Genomic DNA, 20586 nt, shown 5'->3' with positions numbered 1-20586 from the left:
AAGAAAAAGAAAGGAATTTGAAAATTTGACGAAGAAAAAAGAAATAAAAAGAGAAGAAAAGGAATTGAAAAAATGAAATAAGGAAACAGAAAAACAAAGAAAGAAGAAAAAAAGAGAAAGAAAAAAAGAAACAGAAAAAGAAAAAAAAAACAGGGAAAACTGGTTCAAGAACCTTCTGGAAGGTTCCCAAAACCATCAGGAACCATCCAGAAAGTACCCAAAAGCGGATACTGTAGCGCGTAGTTGGGCTGGCCCATCTGGGTCGCTAGGTCGCTCGCCTCTGTGCGTTCGCTCGACAATCTGCCGTAATATAGATGAGGTAGAGGTACAGCGCTCCTATTTGACAATCGTTGGCGTAACACAGATTTGGCTTTTATAGAAACGTTAGCGTAATATAGATGAGGCTTCAGCAGGTTTACATGTAATGGGCCGCCGGCCGACTGGCAATATATGGAAGCTCTGTTGAGCAGTTATCTTTTAATTGGTTTCTTTTTCTACATGTTTTTGTTCGGATTGCTTTAAGCCCCCCCCCCCCCCACCCCCCCACCCCCATTTGAAGATTTTTAGGAATTTTAAAATGAGAAACTTCTAAAAATAAAAAAGTTTTTTAAATCATTTAAAAAAATGTCCAGTATGTGTTTAAAAATAACTAGTGTTCCTTTAGAAAGAAATCACCATTGATTACATGAAAGTTCAACGTGTATTACATAAATATTAAGCATATACGGAGAAAATATTCAAAAGATACTAAAAAATGTTCAGTGTGTATTTTAAAAATGTTTAGTGTATTTCATAAGAAGGTTCACTGTATTAAAAAAACATTCATCATATATTTAAAATGTAAACAGTGTGTCAACGGGATCCCTCATCAAGGAAGCCCTGCCCCGCCCACCAGGTGCAGCAGCCAGCCTGCCTGCAGCTCCACTGAGGCAGGCGCCTGTCCCCAATTTTTCATTCGTTAGGACAGGTCAACATTGTGGTTTCTGTGTCACGGTTGTCCAGTTGATCAATCACGATTGATATATTAATTAGGGCAAGGTTTGGTCCATTGCAATACATTGTGACATTGTCCAATTGATTTACGTGCTATTGCGCTGTTGATAATGTTAGTTTATTATCATTTTTGTAAGGTGGGCCATCCTGTTTTAAAATCCTAGATCCGCCACTCACTGTGGTGACTTGGTCAATCTCAATCTTAAACCTGTCGGCTCAGTCTCTCGGAATTCTTCTAGTGCTAGGGTGTACGTGCGAATTCATAAGGGTAACTGTATCCATGTATTTGTGTGCGTCTATCTTTATACTGTGTTATAAAGGAAAAAAAATCCGAATTTACATAATATTATGGCCCAAATATGAAAGTATAGCCGGAGCAAAGCTACGGTACTGCTCTTGACCGCCGTAGAAATTAATTTCTTCTCAATTTGGGCAATCCTTAATGTTTTTTTAGGGGAGGCAATCCTTAATGTTGGGTCAAATTTAATTACCGCGAGGGTGCTTTCAGGTAATCACAAAAGCAAAAGTGTCGAGTAGATTTGTCTCAGTCGAACTCAGTTGCACAGTGTGACCCCGTGCTTGCTGCGTCGTCCTGGCATGCTCGCAGCACAAGAAAAACTGGCCTTGTTTTTCTTGGAGCGCTGCTCGTCAAAAATGCTAGACCTACGAACAGATGTTATGTAACCTACGTAATTTGCTAAAGCGCTAATCAAACTGACCCCCTGATTTCCGTGGTGGGCCCGCGCCCCCAACTAATGCCGAATCAGTAACTGTCAACTCAGCAATTACGTAGGATACGTAAATCTCCGTATGTAGGTGTAGCATTGCTCCGCTCAGTGCTCCAAGAAAAACAAGGTGGTGTCTAGGAAGAGAGCCAACACGAAGATCGTTTTTCTAAGTTCCACAAAAACGAAGGCCATCCAGCAGCGAGGGCCGTTAATTGGACTCGTCCAGAGAGAATCAGACGCGGTTGGCACAAGGCATCTTGCTTGCGCACAAGCTTCTTTTTTAGCTTCGCCTCGGTCTTACCATTTCCTGGCTTTGTCAGCACACGTGATGTGTGACTGTGAGTTGGTCACCACACGTGAGGTACCCTTTTTCTTGTTTCATTATCGTGAAAAAACAACTACAAGGTAGACTTATACACCCTCTGTAAAAGAAATATAAGATCGTCTAGATCACCACTTTAGCGATCTAAATGATCTTATATTTTCTTTACAGAGGGACTACTTTTTCTGGATTGAGAATAGACTTATACTAGTATTCACGACATGGACATGCGCAAAATTATGAAAAATTATGTTATAAAAGTATTATTATTTCTGGCATTTGTAACCGTATTATTTCACCCTACCAGTCCAAATGTTTCCGTGTATGTATCACTGGCCAATGTTAAAAAAGTATAATTGCACTGTTTTCTAGGAAGTTACTAGCTAATTGTCTAAGTTTTCTAGCAAAAAAAAGGGAAGCTACTAGCTAATTTTTAGTTTGTTGCAGTGAAGACATACATATTTGAGTGATTCAACAACAATCTTATCCGACATATACGTTACACCAATCTTATTTTGGATATTGGTTTGTGTATGGGCAGGGAAAGACAAGGACCATTTTGATTTAGTTGAGGTTTGATAAGATTTGACTTGATTTTGGTATGAGCAGGGGAAAACAACAATTTGTTTGATTTAGTTGAGGTTTTGGTATTATTTGATTTTGATTTTATTTGGTTGAGTTAATGCATGACGTGGGTTTTGGGAGGAGGGGCGGCAAACAAACACCAAACCTACCATCATGACCGAAGACTCGCTTTTAATAGTAAAGATATATTCGTAACATGGTCTGAATTATAAGAATAGAAAATTATAGTCAAGTCCTTCAAGAAATCAACATTGTCTTCCTTCTACATCTGAAGTGGCGTGTGGTATGTAGAGCTCCTTGGTGCCTCTGAGCCTCCGCCTTATCAGAGCATCCTTTTCGAAATCCAGGAACTCGTAGTAGTACCGATAGGGAAGTCATCGATATAAACCAGAAGACACGGCGACCGGTCTGCATATATTGCGTTCTTAGAGAACCGGCATCGATGAGGACCAAATGATAATCCTCGCTCCGTCCAGATATAGGAGGGGACACTAATCTATGAACTTCCCCGATGGAGCCGTATTTAGATGAGCTTCATCGGACAGATATGGAACTGGAAAACGAAAACATGCCGCAACGCAGGAAGCAGGCACCATGAACAAACAAATCACGCAGATGAAGCGTGATGATCGACTCCATTCTCTGAATCATTTGCGCCACTCCAAGGAAAAGTATCAACTTGGGAAAATATAAGAGCCATTTTTCTCATCGCCGCCGCTGCCCCAACTTCATGAGTGACAAAAAAAACTCAAAAGACCCTATGCGCCAAGGATCAGACACACAGACCCAGTGTTCCCGCTTCCTTCCGCCGCCATAGTAGCCGATGGAGGGCACAAGAACTCACGGCAGTGCTGACATGACTAAGTGTTGGTGGCTTCCTTATCGCCAAAACCTACTAAAGTCACATTTTCAATTTTTACTGCTATTTGCTACTTCAGATTATAAAGTAAATTCATCACAATCCAGTTAATGCAACATTTCCGAGTTCTCACAGCTACCTTTTTCTCCAATTCGAATTTGATTCTCCACATTGGTCATCTTTAGAGTATTTAACCAAAAACTACCACATTTCACGGAACCGTGTCGAAAACTACCACTTTACGATTTTGTGCGAAAAACTATCACTTTTTTCCTAATCCGTGGCAAAAAAAGTACCAAGTCGCGAAATCGCTCGCTTCGCCCGCGCTAAGCACAAAACTGACCGCTTGGGCCCACAAACCAGGTGCCAGTGTGGCCATCCGGCCCGGCCGGCGAGCTGGAGCTCCACCGCACCCCCAGCTCTTCCTTCCTTGGCTCCCCCCTCACCCGAGCACACCTGTGGCGCGCCCGCTTCAACGGTCATCTTCGCCGCCAAGCCGCGCCTCTGCCTCTATCCCTTTCGCATGCCGGCGGCAGTGGTGCTCTTCGATGCGTGTTGGGAAGGTTTCGACTAGGGCGCTGGCAGGGGGAGGGCCAAGACCGTCCTCGGCGTCGGCCCAGACGACGTCGTCGGCCTTGGCGGGGCGCGCCCAGGCGGCGAAATCGGTCAGATGCGCGCGCGGGCGAAAACGGGGCGGGGCGCCAGCGGCCGCGGCGAGGAGCTGGCCAGGGAGCAGCGGAGCGGGAGCAGGGCGCAGCCAGGGCGAGAGGGAGGGCGCGCGCGGCGCAGGTGCGGGAGGACGTGTGCGCGCACGCTGGCGGGAGCGCGCGGCGGCGGGCGTGGCGCGTGCGCGCGCAGAGCACGCCGCAGGGCGTGGAAGAGGAGGCCGGGCGCGGCCGAACATGGCGGGGCGCGAGCGGCCGAGGTTGGCCGAGGTCAGGATCTCGCCAGGATCCCCCTCCTCCTCCCGCTCGGGGCCGCCGCGGGCGCCGGCGCGTCGGGCGCGTCCTCCAGGAGATGGCCGAGCACTTCGGCTGGGATCTCTCCGACAAGGATGGCTGGGGCCTCCTCGGCACCTCCTACGGCGGCCGCATCCCGAGGAAGGCCGACCGGCGCCAGAGCACCGGCAGCGGCAGCGGCAGCAACAGAGCCCCCGCGGCGGCGGCGCCCTGTTCGACACCGGGGCGGCCGACCCGGACGGGCCGAGGAGGCACGCTGGCACCTGGTTTGTGGGCCCAAGCGATCAGTTTTGTGCTTAGCGCGGGCGAAGCCAGCGATTTCGCGACTTGGTAGTTTTTTTTACCACGGATTAGGAAAAAAGTGATAGTTTTTCGCACAAAATCATAAAGTGATAGTTTTTCGACACGTTTCCGTGAAATGTGGTAGTTTTTGGTTAAATACTCTCATCTTTATGACATCAGCCATTGTCCCGTGTGCCTATATAACAAGCAGCTCCTACTTTGTATCGCATCCACCCCACTATTGCTGCTCATCTTCTCCTCTCTCCCATCTCATGTACCAGCTGGGCTTTTACTTGTACTTGAAATAGTTGATTACAAGCTGCAACAAGTAGTTGGACCGTGTGCATGTCCACAGTGTCTCTCCAGTGGTGCTCCAAACATCGCTACCTCTAGCATTCCACGCGGCCCCGACCATACTCACGATTCTTGTCTGCGGTAGGTCTCCGGGAAAATTGATTCGATCTTGCGTGTTATCTTTCGCATGTAGACATCTGCATTTGGGTTAGGTGAGGTCTCCTGTCCCGGTTCACCAGAGTATCTGTTTGATGGTAGAGTTGCTGACTGGGTAATTATGATATCATACATTTATAGGTGGAAGAATGAACGCAAGGTGGTGCAGGTGGGGCCCATACGGCCATGGGGCGCGGCCAAGGCTCTGGTTGCCCCACCAGTCCGAGTGGAGCCCCTTTAGCTCCTCTCGTGCCCCTATGGTGCTTTCTAGAACCTTTGTATCCAAAAAAAATCCTATTATATCCGCAGATTTTTTGACCTCCGTAGATATTGATTTTAAAGTATAAAAACATGCAGGCAACTGTAACTAGGCACCGAATTAAAATGGTAGTCCAGAGAAATAATTTAATTTGACATAAAAAGTATACAAAAGTCATAATATAGTAGAATGAAACAATCAAGAATTATAGATACGTTTGAGATTTGTCACTGCACGGGAAAAGTGGATCTAGTGGCCACCCAAGTCGTAGGAGACGCGCCATGCGGGGGCATTTCTGAGCTGGATTGGATTAATATGACCAGCTTTGAAAGCTATGACGTATTGACGTAAATCATTACCAGTTGTGACATTTAGAGTTTGTCCAAAAATCTCGCTTTGAAGTAGCAGCAAACCTTTTGTACTTGCATCCAAGAAAAACATTTGCAATACTGAAACTTCATGTGTGAACTATTTGATTGATATTATATTGTCTGCTATATAATCATGAAAGACACCGGAAATGCCTTATGGAGCTTGCTTTTTTGATAAATTCAAAAATCATGATGGAATACACTTTCGTGCGTGCTAGAAAAAAAAGATGGACCTTTATAGTCATAGTATAATAGAGTACAATTTTTGAAGTTTTCGAAAAAGGGCTCCAAGAAGCTCGAGCTCAAACATTCCACTTTCGACACTGGAAATGCCCAATGCCATCTATTAAGTTTCTCCGGACTGAGGTCATGTCATGATTTTAATATGGGATCTTGCTAATAGTCCAAAGAATGAAGCCAAGAGCTCACTAATATCACGGCACCTGGGAATATTCTTCCACTTAACAACGTAAACTCCAGATGCTAATCCATCCATTCCCATGATTCCATCAAAACAAGCCATACACTAGGACAAAAAACAGGAGGAGATCACAAGCTGCAATGTTGATGGCTCTTTTCCTAGGAGACAGGATCTTGTTCATAATTAATTTGTTGCATCCATAGACTAAAGACAGGGTATTATATTACATGGTCTGATAATATTATAGTGTCAGCTACATGACCGTGAAAAACAAGAGCTTAATCCAAGAAAAGCATCTACAATATCGAAACTTCTGGTGTGAACTGTTTGATTGATATTATACTGTCTGCTATGTAACCATGGAAGGTAGCAGCTATTAAGTTTCTCTTACTGAGGTCATGTCATGATTTTTAATGTGGGGTTTTGCTAGTACTCCAAAGAATGAAGCCAAGAGCTCATGAAAATCATGGCACCTGGGAATATTCTGCCACCTAACAATGTGGACTACAGATGCTAACCCGTCCATTCCCATGATTCCATCAAAGCAAGCACTACACTAGGACAAAAAACAGGAGGAAAGCACAAGCCGCAATGCTGGCTCTTTTCCTAGGAGACAAAAAACAGGAGGAAACCACTTCATTTGCCACACCTGTAAACTAAAGGCAAGATATTTCATTACATGGTCTGATTAATTAATTAATTAATAGACGTGCAATAACCATCTGTACAATGCCCAAGAGGAAAGCATATGGATGCATGCATACGTATGTATGTAAATGTATCTATCCACCGGCTCGAAGCAAGGCTCCAATGTATCTGCTCTGGACTTGGAAGCATTGGAACATGCGCACTGACGAACATTAGCATGGCATCTCCAGCTACCATTGTCGAGCACTTGCTAGGATTGTTTTGCGTAAAGCAAAACTTGCACCAACGAATTGGCAGAAACCACCATGGTGGCATGCGCGGTAGCCCACACGTAGACTTTTGCCGCCATTGCGAAAGGCAGCATGTACTGTTCATGCACCGGGACAGTTAGGGAATAGGGAGCAGCAGCAGTTCCGTTATTTTATGTGCTGAGTCATATTGTGGATGTGGGTGTGTAACACTGACACATGCTGGTTGGATGATTGATTCACTTGAGGTGTAGCGCCTCCAGTGGCCGACCCACCAGGGACAGCACGGTGGCGGCGATGTGCCTCGGCGTCAGCCCGGCCGCCTCCATCTGGTCCTCCGCGGCGCCGTGGTCAATGTACCGGTCCGGCAGGAACATCGATCTCAGCTGCAACAACATCACATGACAAATATAACCGTCAGCGCCCAATGCTAAAAATATCCAGTGAGGAATGTTTCCGTCTTCTTCACAAAGGAACACTATTCTATTCGTATCTGAATGGGTCTTTACCTTGAGGGGGCCGTCCAGGAGGCCGTTGAGGCTGAGGTAGTGCGCCACGTGGGAGCCGAAGCCTCCGATGGAGCCCTCCTCGGCGGTGATGAGGATCTCGTGCTCGGCGGCGAGCTCACGGATGAGCTCCGTGTCCAGCGGCTTGCAGAACCGGGCGTCGACGACGGTGATGAACAAGTCATGCTCCTTCAGTGCCTCCGCCGCCTTCAGGCAGGCCTGCACCATGGTGCCATATCCTAGCAGGGCTACCCTGTTGCCGCTGACGAGTACCCTCCCCTTGCCTACCTGAATGGGGGTGCCTCTGTTGTTGAGTGGAAGCACGGCGCCAATGCCGTTCCCGCGGGGGAAGCGGAAACAGCTTGGGCGGTCGTCGATGGCGTTGGCGGTGGCGACCATGTGCATGAGCTCGGCCTCGTCGGCAGGCGCCATGACCACCATGTTGGGCAGGCATGCCATGTATGTCACGTCAAATGCGCCGCAGTGTGTAGGGCCGTCTGCACCGACGAGTCCCGCCCTGTCCATGGCAAAGCGCACCGGCAGGCGCTGTAGGTCCACGTCGTGCACCACCTGGTCGTACCCGCGCTGCAGGAACGACGAGTATATGGCACAGAACGGTTTCATGCCCTCGGCGGCGAGCCCTGCAGCGAAAGTCACGGCGTGCTGCTCCGCAATGCCCACGTCGAAGCACCGTTCCGGGAACCGCTTCTGGAAGTAGTTAAGCCCCGTGCCGCCTCCCATGGCTGCGTGGATCGCCACCACCTTGTCGTCCCCCTCCGCCTCCCGGATTAGCGACTCAGCGAAATACTGCGTGTATGACAGGGTCGGGCTCTTGGTCTTGAACTGCTTCCCCGTGGTCGGGTCAAACTTGACCACACCGTGCATCTTGTCCGCGGCGGCTTCCGCCGGTGGGTACCCCTTCCCTTTCTCCGTCACGATGTGGATGAGCACGGGCCCAGGCGCCGGCATGGACTTGACCTTCTCGAAGATGGTGACGAGGTCCTCGAGGCTGTGACCGTCGACGGGCCCGATGTAGTAGAGCCCGAGCTCCTCGAAGAGCGTTGAGCCCGAGGCGCTGATCATGCCACGCGCGTACTCATCCACCTTGGCAGCCACCTCGTGCGTGGAGCCACCGATCTGCTTGGTGATGGTCTTGGCAGCCTCCCGGAGCCGGCGGAACTTGGTGCTAGACTGGAGCTTGGTGAGCGCCTTGCTGAGCGCGCCCACGGGCTTGGAGGGACCGTCGAGGGTGGCGGTCGGTAGGGAGACCTGCTTGTTGTCGTTGAGGACGACGATCATGTTCGAGTCGAGGAAGCCGGAGTTGTTCATGGCCTCGTAGGCCTGTCCGGCAGTCATGGCGCCGTCTCCAATGACGGAGATGACGTGGTTCTTCTTGCCCTGGAGGTCACGCGCGACGGCCATCCCGAGCGCCGCAGAGATGCTGGTGGAGCTATGTCCGACGCCGAACGCATCGTGCACGCTCTCGTCGCGCTTGGGGAAGCCGGCGAGGCCGGAGGTCTTGCGCATGGTGTGCATCCGCGAGCGCCGCCCCGTGAGGATCTTGTGCGGGTAGGCCTGGTGGCCGACGTCCCAGATGATCTTGTCCTCGGGCGTGTCGAACACGTGGTGGAGCGCCACCGACAGCTCCACCACCCCGAGGCTCGCGCTCAGGTGGCCGCCGGTCTTGGACACCGTGTGCACGATCTCCGCCCGCAGTTCCGCAGACAGCTGCTTCAAGTCCTGCCGTGCCAACCCAAATTCATTTAGCAAACTATACTATACTGAAGATTTAAAAACAGTTTTCCTAAAACACCATCTAAAAAAGATTTAAAAAGGTCATAGTTACTGGGGGGCGAAATGGATTTTAGAATTTATTGACATTCTCTAGAAATGGTACTGTGATGTAATCATGTAAATCATATAGGCTGCCCGAGCTGGAGGCCATTATATTGTACCGTGGTGGAGAGGTTTTTCATGTGGACGGGGTAGTTGATGGTGTCGAGCAGCGGCGTCTCCGGCTTCTCGCTGGAGTACTCGATCTTCCACGCGCCCGTCGTTGGCTCCTTCCTCGTCACCACCTTCCCGTTGCCGGCGCTGGCGCTGCTAGCCGCGGCCGAAGCGCTCGCACGCAATTTGAACTGCAAACGTACGACAACATATATAATCACCCGTTAGCAACACATCCATCAAACAGGTACTCCGGCGAACCGGCACCGGAGACCTAACTCGGAGGCAAACATCTGCATGAGAAAGTAACACGCGTATGTACCTGCCGCGAACAAGAAGCATGAGTAATGGCCGGGGGCGCGAGGAACGCAGAAGGTAGCGATGCTTGGAGCGCCATTGGAGAGACACCGTGGACGTCCACACGGCACAGCTACTTGCTGGAGCTTGTAAAAGCTCAGCCGGTAGAGGTGATGAGAGGGAGAAGATGAGGAGCCGAGGTGGGGGCGGGGTGGAGGCGATGTGGAGTAGGAGGTGCTTATTATATAGTGGCACACTCCAGATGCTAACCCATCCATTCCCATGATTCCATCCGAACAAGCAATAGACTAGGACAAAAAACAGGAGGAGATCACAAGCCGCGACGCCGATGGCTCTTTGCCTAGGAGACAAGCACTTGTTCATAATTAATTTGTCACATCCATAAACTAAAGACTTGGTATTACATACGTGGTCTGATTAGTATTGTACTGTCTGCTAGATAACCATGAAAGACAAGATCTTAGTCCAAGAAAAGCATCTACAATACCGAACTTGAGGTGTGAACTGTTTGATTGATACTGCCTCCTATTCATATTACTTGTGTATAGTTTAATTCTAATATCAAGTTATACTATCTCTGTCCGGAACTAGTTGTTACTGAAATGCACATATCTAGACATATTTCAGTGCTAAATATATCGTTTGAGCGACAAGTAATTTCACTCAAAAAGAGTATTAAACCTACGACAAATAATATATCCAAGGGACTATTACATTATCTCAGCACATGTAGCATGCCTGGCTCGGTTCACCTTGCACGTTTGACCCACTCAAGAAATCATCTCGCACAGTCAGAGTCGCACATCACGTGAGGTGACCAACTCACAGTCGCATCACGTGTGCTGACCCACTCTGGAAAAAATAACTTGTGCGCAAGAAGATGCCTTGTCCCAACCACGTCTGATTCTCTCTCTGGACACGTCCAATTAACGGCCCTCGCTGCTCGGTGGCCTTCGTTTTGGAACTTTCCCTGCTTCGTAAATCTCAAGATGATATGCCGGCTCAGTCTTTCGGAGGTGCTCATAGAGGTAGGGTGTGCGTGTGTGCGTTCATAAAGATGAGTGTATGCGCGTGTATATGAGCGCTTGTGTCTGTATTGATACTCAAAAAAAATATTCCTCGGGGTGAGGATGATAATTGTGTTGGCTCTCTTCCTAGAAACCACCTTGTTTTTTCTTGGAGCGCTGTCCGCCATGTTTTTCTTCTGCTGGGAAACCGCGACATCGTTATCCTAATATATGATTGAGAAGACATTAATTTTGTTAGGGGAAAGAAGACATTAATTTCTACAGCGGTCGAGTGTAGTACTACCTATCTTTGGTATTGCTATACTTTGGTATTTGGATCACAACAGTATAGACGCACACAAATGCATTATACTCCTATAAAAGATGCAAGAGTACCCGTCTCCTGGGCGCATCCGGCGCCTGCTCTGTGCCGTCCGATCTGCGCCGTGCCGGTGCTTGCCTAGCGGGCATTCCTCAGCGTTCTCAGGGGTCCCATGATGCATGGGTCGCAGACACACTCAGGGTCATCTTTTTCTAGTGTTTTTCGTTACGCCTGTGTGTGTCGTCTCGTGCGTTGGTCCGCATGCGTCGGGTGAGGCCAGATCGGCATGTCAGTGCCGTTCATTCCTGTTGGGTTGCTTGGTTCACGCGAGCCGGGTACGCCAAAGCGCCCTAAGTCAACATGTTAGCACTGCATAGGAGGCTTTGCCCTGCGGGTCGGTGTGCGTGTGGGGCTTGTCTGGACGGCCTTGTTCGCAGTTGCTTGGATAGTGGATGTTGTCGAGGCTGTCACGATGGCTAGTATCATTTCGTCTACTTGCATGTATCGGGCGTTGTTGGTCGGGTTTTTTCATGCGTGCTCGGATGCTGGATGTTGTCGGGGCTGCCATGTCGATTCCTTGCATGTCTGAGTGGGTGGGTGAGGAGCCCCTGGTCCCATGTGTTGTGAGGATCTTGCTTGGGCTTTCTGACCACATGGATGTTGGTTCCCCTGGCTGGTTACTTGTTCGGCACTGACGGGTTACCGCATCTCTTGTTCCACAGTGCTGCCACGCTCGCTCCTTGGTCTATCCTGCCCACTCGCATGCTCGTTTTTTCCGAGGTTAATCGATCATTTGAGGTTGTTTTCTCTACATTTACCCAATGCTAAGAGTGTTCATTTGGCGGAGCTGTTCTTGTCGATCTGCTTGGCTATTGCACACTACCGGGGCTAGCCAGTTGGCAGAGACTGTTTTTTTTGTCGGGCACTTTCTGCTCGCCAGATGGATGCCTTCGGGTGAACTTGATATTAGAAATGAAGTAACCCCCCCCCCCCCCCCTAGCAAAATGTGTTGCCAAAGAAGAGGCTGAGAAGAAACTTGTTGAACTCTTAAGAGAAGAAGAGATTAAATGGGCGGGCCAACGTGAGGGAAGTCGATGAGGGGTGGCAACACCCTATTCTTCTATTTGATTGCGAACAGAAAGCATAGGAAAAAGAAAACAATTCAGCTTGAGCAGGACAAATGTACTATTGTAGGAAAAGGGAACCTTGTGTCTAACATCACAATTGCTTATAAGAAACTGTTAGGGCCCCCAGTATCTAACGTTGTGTCCATAGAGGAAGACACAAGAGGGAGTATTACGCAACTTTGTCCGAAAGAGAATGTTGTGTTGACATGTTTTGAAAAAAAATGTTTCAACTGTATACAAAAAATGTACAATGTGTATCAAATAAGGTAGCCATCAAAAATATATTTGAAAAATTATTCATCATGTATTTGAAAAATGATAGAAAATGGATAATAAAATGCCCCTGTCTTATACAGAAAATGTACAACATGTACAAAAATGTAGAAATCAAAACATTTATTTGAAAAAAGAAGTTAACAATGTATTTGAAAAAGAATGATTACAAAAAAATGTGTATACTGTATCAAAAATGTACAATGTATATTAAAAGAAAGTAGTTCAAAGCATATATTTAAAAAAAATCATATATTTAAAAAATAATGTAAAACATGCATAAAAATGTTCTGCGTTATATGAAAAATGTGCATATGTGTAAAAAAGGGGGAAAAGTAAACGTAAAAAACCAAGAAAATGAAAAAAATAATAAATATAAAAAGAATAAGAAAAAACCTAAAAACCACGGAAATAGATACGAAATAGTGAAATATAGTTTAAACCAAAGAAAAAGGGAAAAAGTAATAGAAAAACAAAAAGGAAAAAATAAAAAACCATAAAAAATCTGTCGTGAAACAGTGAAAAATACAGTGAAGACCAAAGAAAACTGATGAAACCCGTAAATAAAAACAAAGAAAATGAAAAAAGAAAAATAAAAAAATAAAAAGGTGAACAACTCCAACCTTTGTACATAAAAAGAAAACGAAGAAAGACCCAAAATTAGACGTATAGCGTTCGGATGCAACGACTGAGGCAAATGAGCTAAGGCCGGAAAACGTTCATGGGCGGGCCCATATGCAGGGTGCTGCAAGCATGGGGAGCTACCATCTCGCTACAGTCGATTCTCAAGCATATGTATATAGGAGGCATTTCACTCAAAAAAAAATGTATATAGGAGGCATCGCCTGTAAAACCATTAGTTGTGCCAGGTCCAGCGCAGTGCGTGACATAAGACGTACGTCTACCGCAAGCGGGGCGCACATTGGCCTCATTTTTTCTTTCTTTTCATTTATTTCCCACATTTCTTTTATTTCCCTATTTCTAGAAATTTTCTTTCCTTTGATTTATTTTCCTCCAATCAAGTTGGAAATACACTCTTTCAAGGAACACAGGAGTACATGTTTGGACCATAATATTATGTATATTCGGATTTTTCTTCATAACACAGTATAAATATAGACACACACAAATACTGTTGGGGAACGTAGTAATTCAGAAAAATTCCAGATCGGCATGTGAGTGTCGTTCATTCCTGCTAGGTTGTTTGGTTCATGCGAGCCGGCTACGCTAATGCGCCCTAGGTCAACATGTTAGCATTGCATAGCCGGCTTTGCCGTGCGGGTGGGTGTGCGTGTGGGGCTTGTCTGGACGACCTTGTTTGCATATGCATGGATAGTGGATGTTGTCAAGGCTGTCACGATGGCTAGTATCATTTCGTCTACTTGCATGTATGGGGCATTGTTGGTCGGGTTATTTCATGTGCCCCCCCCCCCCTTCCTTCTCCTACTCCCTCTCCTTCCCACTTTTCCCCTTGGTAAAAGGAAGGGGGGCGGGGAATCCTACTAGGAGCCCAAGTGGGACTCCTCCCATCTGGGGCGCGCCTAGGGCCGGCCTCCTCTCCCTCCCTCCTTTATATTAGGGGGGGGGGGGGCTTGAACACACATCAATTGCTCCAAGCCGTGTGCGGTACCCCCTCCACAGTTTACGCCTTCGATCATATTTTCGCGGTGCTTAGGTGAAGTCCTGTGCGGATCACATCACCATCACCGTCACCACGCCGTCGTGCTGACGAAACTCATCTACTCTTTCGACCCTCTGCTGGATCAAGAGCTCGAGGGACGTCATCGCGCTGAACATGTGCAGAACTCGGAGGTGTCGTACGTTCAGTACTTGATCGATCGGAACGAGAAGACGTTCAACTACATCAACCGCGTTAAGCAAACGCTTCCGCTTTCGGTCTACGAGGGTACGTGGACACACTCTCCCCCTCTTGTTGCTATGCATCTCCTAAATAGATCTGGCTGAGGAATTTTTTTGAAATTGCATGCTACGTTTCCCAACATATCCAAACATTTCCCTTGCCTGTAACGCCCTTAGTTGGGCCAGGTCTAGCACAACATGCAACTTGAGACGTACGTCTACTATGAGATCACACTCGCCTCATTTTTCTTTCCTTATTTTTTCACTTTTTGATTATTTCTCTAGAAAGTTTCTATAAAATAATATTTATATTTCATATTTATATTTTGAAAGGTTATGAAAAGTATATAATTTTCTATATTAAGTAATGGTTTCAAAAAATTTTGTTCAGATTGTATTGGAATGTTAGTTAATCTACATAAAAATATTCATCATGTATTTTCATTTTTTTATTATGCATAAGAATATTCATAATGTATTTAAAAATCATATTCATAGATTAAAAAATGGTTATCATTTATTAAAAAAAGTTATGTTCACTTTGTAAAATCTTCTACATGTATCTTAAAGAAGTTCATTTATATAAAATATATTCACGTGTATTCGAAAAAAATGTTCAACGTTTGTTTAGAAAATGCTCCCCATGTATTTGAAAAATGTTTACATTTACTAAAATATGTATTAAAATGTTTCTGTAACTGAAAAAATATCAATGTGTATTCGCCAACTGTTCAACATTATTCTGATATATGTTCAATGTGTATTTAAAATATATACAACCTGTATATGCAGAATCTTCAATGTGTATATAAAAATACACAAACTATGTACGCAAAATGTTCAACGTGTATTAGAAAACAGAAAATGAATAAAAGGATAGAAGAAAAAGAGGAAAGTAAAACCAAATGGAATGCTACAAAAAGCGCATGGAAGGTTCTTAAAACCAGTCGCTAATGTGCCTAGAAGCCACTCAAAACCACACACACAACCGATTTGGGGCTGGCCCAGGCGATTGCTTGTTTCACCTTGCACTACCGAGAAGGGCGAAATCACTAATTAAGAAGCACTCCTTACAAAGATCATTGCCATTTTCTTGGGTTGTGACAAGTGGCGTGCTGCATGTGCGTCACTTGTCGCAACCCGGGAGTTTGCCCTTTTTTCGTAGATCCGTCTATTCAAAATATTTTATCTCTTCAACCGTGCATCCAAATCTCGAACCATTTTCATCGCTAGATTTCTTGCGTCGAGATCTTCAAAACTAGATCCCATGTTGATTGGTTTCGACGAACTTTTTTTAAGAAAAAATCCGGATGAAAAAAAAAGACAAAAAAATTGAACCGAGAGCACGATTTTTTCCCTTTCCGAAAGAGGCACGGCCGTGCCTCCCGCAAAAGCATAACCATGCCTCTGACAGAAGCAAAATTGTACCTCTTGCGAAGGAAAAAACACGTTTTTTTTTGTTTTCCGAGAGCCACGGTCGTGCCTCTCGCGGAAGCACAACTATGTCTCTTGCGGAAGAAAAGAAAAATAGAAAACATGTTTTTTTTTCGTTTCTGAGAGGCACCGCCGTGCCTCTCACGAAAGCAAAACCGTGCCTCTCGCGAAAGAAAACATAATGCATTTTTTCGCGCAACTTTTTTTTTTCAAAATTTTCTGTTGGCACAAAAGCTAAGGAAGACCAACGGAAAACCGAAAAGTCCAAAACCCCGAAAAAAACCCGTTTAAAAAGCCAAAAATGCATGCGGTAAAATAAAAAAATCCGGAGGAAGTGCCCAAAGAGCGACACATGACGACGACTGAGGGCGTGCCAAGTGGTATGCTGTCAATCCACCCGCAAGTGATCGTTGCGAGGCTCCTGAAGGAGCGCTCGTTTAGTTGCTCCCATCGGGCGCTTATATCTCGTGTTCCATGCGATGCGAGCGGAAGGCTCGCTGAAGATTCACGCGAGTTAGGCCGGGCCCAAGCACGCTGAAATGTCCCACTTTTGATTCACTTCTTTTCATGTTTTTTGTTTTGTTTTTGCATTCTTTTTTTTACGTTTGTTTACGCTTCCAAATATTCAAATTAAATATATTACAAAATCAATCTAAGTAAAACATTTTTAAAATATTTACCAAGCGTTTGAATAATGTTAAATATGGATAGAGAAACTGTTTATCACGTATACGGAAAATGTATAATTTTTTGTGTGAAACAATTTAATCATGTATTCAAAAATGTTAATCAAGCATTTGAAAAAATGTTCAACAAGTGTCTGAATTTTTTTAATCAAGCACTTGAAAAATGTTATATGTCTATAGAATGCTGACCATGTATTAAAAATAATGAATTGTTTTCATCATGTATATAAAAAATATTGATCAAGGATTTTGAAATAGGATTTGAGAAATATTCATCAAGCATTTGGGAAATTTTAAATGTGTATAGAAAAATGTTGACCATGTATTATAAAAATGATGAAATATTGTTTTCATCATACAAAAATGTTAATCAAGCATTAAAAGAGCATTGAACAAGTATTTCAAAATTATTAATCAAGCATTTGAAAAATGTTAAATATGTTAAGAAAAATTGTTGACAATGTATCAAAAAAGTGATGAATTTTTTTGATCATATATACTCCCTCCGTTCCTAAATGTAAGTCTTTTTAGAGATTCCACTACAAACTATATACGGATGTATATAGACATATTTTTGAGTGTAGGTTCACTTATTTTGCTCCGTATGTAGTCCACAGTGGAATCTCTAAAAAGACTTATATTTAGGAACGGAGGGACTATATAAATATTCATCAAGAATTTTAAAAACTATTGACCATGTGTGTGAAAAATGTTAATCAAGCGTTTGGAAAATGTTAATGTGTATACAAAATATGTTGAATGTTAATTAAAAAATGTTAATATTTTTACGTGAAAAAAGTTAATCAAGCATTTAGAAAAATGATTAAAATGTATAGAAAAAATGTTTACCATGTATTCAAAAATAATAATTTTAATTTGAGAAATGTTAAAACTGTGTATAGAAAAAATGTTGACCATGCATTACAAAAATGTATAATTTATACTGGAAAACTGTTAGACGTGTATTAAAAAATATTGTTGACATTACAGAAAATGTAGAATACTAATCAAAACAACAAAAATGGAAAATAGAAGCATAGTAAACAAAACAAAAAAGGAAGAAACAAAATTTAAAAAAGAATGAAAGAAAAACAGAGAAAAAAAAGAACAGAAACATAATAAACCTAGAAAAGGAAAAAAGAACCCGAAGAAAGTGACCTCAAGTCGATGCGAATGCAACGGCAAGCACATAGTTGACCATATCAGGAGGTGCAAATAATGGTGGGGTGCTGGCCTTGCCACCACTGCATACACCACTCAATACACCACAAAAACATGATCCCAAGAGGACAAAGACTGGTCTGACAGAGGAGAAGAGTAAATAGGACAAGGGCAGTAGCAAGAAGGGTGGAAAACCATCAGATGCCACGTCGACAGACTCCCAGGTGGAGTACCGCCGGGCACAATGATCCTCCTCAATTGGAACTTCCATGTGCGCAGGCAAAGCCGGACAGTTCGAGAACTCCGCGAGTTAGCGCGGAAATTTTCCTCTACCCTGTTTTGTATTGTTGAAATTCAGATTGATAGAGGGTAGAAAATCTAGAAAATACTCTAGGTTATGATATTGTTTTTGCTGTTAGTAGTCAGGGCCGCAGTGGAGGTCTTAGAATTTTCTGGAACAACCTAATAAAGATTAAGATTTTAGGCTACTCTGTGTTTCATATAGATTTCAAGGTTGATGAGCCGGGCAAGGATCCTTGGAGAGCCACGGTTTTTACGGAGAGACACAAACACATTTACGTCATCAGACATGGGACACAATGAAGGGGATTGCAAGTTTGAGCGAGCTCCCATGGATGGATTTCAGTGAGGTGCTACGTCCGAAAGAACAAGAAGGTGTTAGAGAACGGAGCAATGCCCAAATCCAGGGCTTCCGCAACACAGTTAACATTTGCGTGCTGGAGGATTCAGGCTATCAATTTCTTGACGTTTGAAAAAAAAGTCGTTGGGGGGGGGGGAGGGGAGCTATACCCAGGTTCAGTTAGACCGGTCGCTCGCATCGGTGGACCGGGCTGCGAGCTTCCCTACTGCATACGTTGAAGCACCTAACTATAGCTACCTCTAACCATAATCCAATTTTGCTCACTATGATTGATGAACATGATATGCTTCTTCCTAAACCTCCTTCCAGTTATGAGGTGATGTGGGAGACTCACGACACTTCGAAGAAAACAATGATGCAATGCTGGGGAAGGAATCAGTCGGCTCTAAGTTCAGAGGAAATACGGGTAGAACTCATGACGTGGCCACCAATCTGGGTAAGTGGAATAGAGAAACTGTTGCTAGTGTCAGGAAAGAGATAAAGAAGCTGACAATCGAGACTGAGCGTTTGCGGAGTGACCCAGCAAGAACGGGACCATCACCCATGGAGATCAAGATTAATGAGAGATTGGTGGAACTTTACCACCGCGAGAAGCTGATGTGGCGGCGACGATCAAGGATAGAATGGCTTGCATCAGGGGACACAAATAGCATATTCTCTCATTTACGTGCAAGCATAAGAAGGAAGAAAAACATGATTAAAGCTTTAGTGAATCCACTTGGAGCTATTGTTGATGATCCGGGCGAGTTGACGGAGATGGTCGCCGAATTTTACAAGAGTCTATACATATTCGAGGTGTTAACAAACATGGATCAGGTTCTCCAACACATTCCCAGGAAGGTGACACAACAAATGAATGAGATGTTGGTTCCTCCATATACAAAAGAGGAGGTAAAGACGATGCTTTTCAGATGTGCTCTACGTAGCACCGGGACTAGATGGTTTTCCGGCCCACTTTTACCAGAGGCATTGGGATATTTGTGATGATGAGGTGACTACAATAGTCTTGTGATGATGATGAGGTGACTACAATAGTCTTACCAGAGTCCGAAGTGTGTTAATGATACGGTACTGGTGCTCATTCCCAAGGTGATGAACCCCACTCTCCTTACACAATTTTGTCCCATTAGCTTATGTATTGTCATATACAAAATTGCCTCCAAAGTGGTTGCAAACAAGTTGAAAGTCATTCTGTCAGACAAAATATCAGAGGAGCGGTCTGCTTTTTTAGCTGGCCAGCTTATAACTCACAACATTATTTGTGCTTACGAGTGTTTGCATTTCATTAAAAGGAGCAAGACCAAGTCAAACAGCCACTGCGGTCTGAATTTGGACATGATGAAGGCATATGACAGAGTGGAGTGGTCTTAGCTCGAGGCTATTATGATCAAGCTGGGCTTTGCACAGCAGTGGATGGCCGTCATTATGACTATGATCAGTTCTATCCTTTCTCTGTTCTATTTAACGTAGAAACTTGAGTCATTCAAACCATCATGAGGTATCCGACAGGGAGATCTGATCTCCCCTATCTCTTCTTGATTGTAGTAGAGGGCCTTTCGTGCCTACTATAAACCAGTTCTTAGTCATCTGTGCTTGGTGGAATTAAGGTGGCAACAACAACTCCGGTTGTAAATCACCTCCTATTTGCGAATGATAGGATGTTGTTATTCAAGTCAAGTAATGAGGAGGCAGTAACGGTTTCAAACCTATTAAAAGTATATTGCAACACATCCTGATAGATGATCAATCATGACAAATCATTAATATTTTTTAGCAAAGGATGTCCACAATAGTTGAGAGACAAAATTAAGGCAACTCTGAACATCCGAAATGAGTCACTCAGTGAGCGTTATTTGGGTATGCCTACTGATGTGTGCCAGTCCAAGATGGGCACGTCCAGATATCTCAGAGACCGAGTATGGGAAAAGGTGAAGGATGGATGGAGAAGCTCCTATCGGCAGGGGGAAAGGAGGTACTAATCAAAGCAGTGGCACAAGCACTTCCAGTCTATTCCATGGCATGTTTCAGGTTACCAAGGGGACTTTGTGAGCATATTACCTCCATCATACGCAAATTCTGGTGGGGAAGTAAAGCAGGAAAGCGAAAACCAGCGTGGGATACCATGACACGGCTGAAACACCTAGGAGGACCGGGCATCA

At 44.9% G+C, this 20586-nt stretch overlaps 1 protein-coding gene across 1 annotated transcript; it reads right to left on the bottom strand.

The window, feature by feature from the left end:
- Positions 1–7308: 7308 nt before the first annotated feature.
- LOC123039743 (probable 1-deoxy-D-xylulose-5-phosphate synthase 2, chloroplastic) lies at positions 7309–9975 on the bottom strand. Its single transcript, XM_044462773.1, has 4 exons — positions 9901–9975; positions 9587–9769; positions 7635–9371; positions 7309–7511 (listed from the first exon to the last, which is right to left on the bottom strand). Exons 1-4 carry the CDS (start codon positions 9973–9975, stop codon positions 7365–7367), a joined length of 2142 nt encoding a protein of 713 aa, XP_044318708.1. The 3' UTR covers positions 7309–7364.
- Positions 9976–20586: the final 10611 nt, after the last annotated feature.

This window comes from Triticum aestivum, chromosome 2B, assembly GCF_018294505.1.
Source record: "Triticum aestivum cultivar Chinese Spring chromosome 2B, IWGSC CS RefSeq v2.1, whole genome shotgun sequence".
Classification (NCBI taxonomy): Eukaryota; Viridiplantae; Streptophyta; class Magnoliopsida; order Poales; family Poaceae; genus Triticum; species Triticum aestivum.
The sequence above is the reverse complement of the archived record's forward strand: the minus strand, read 5'-3'. Positions and strand labels throughout refer to the sequence as shown.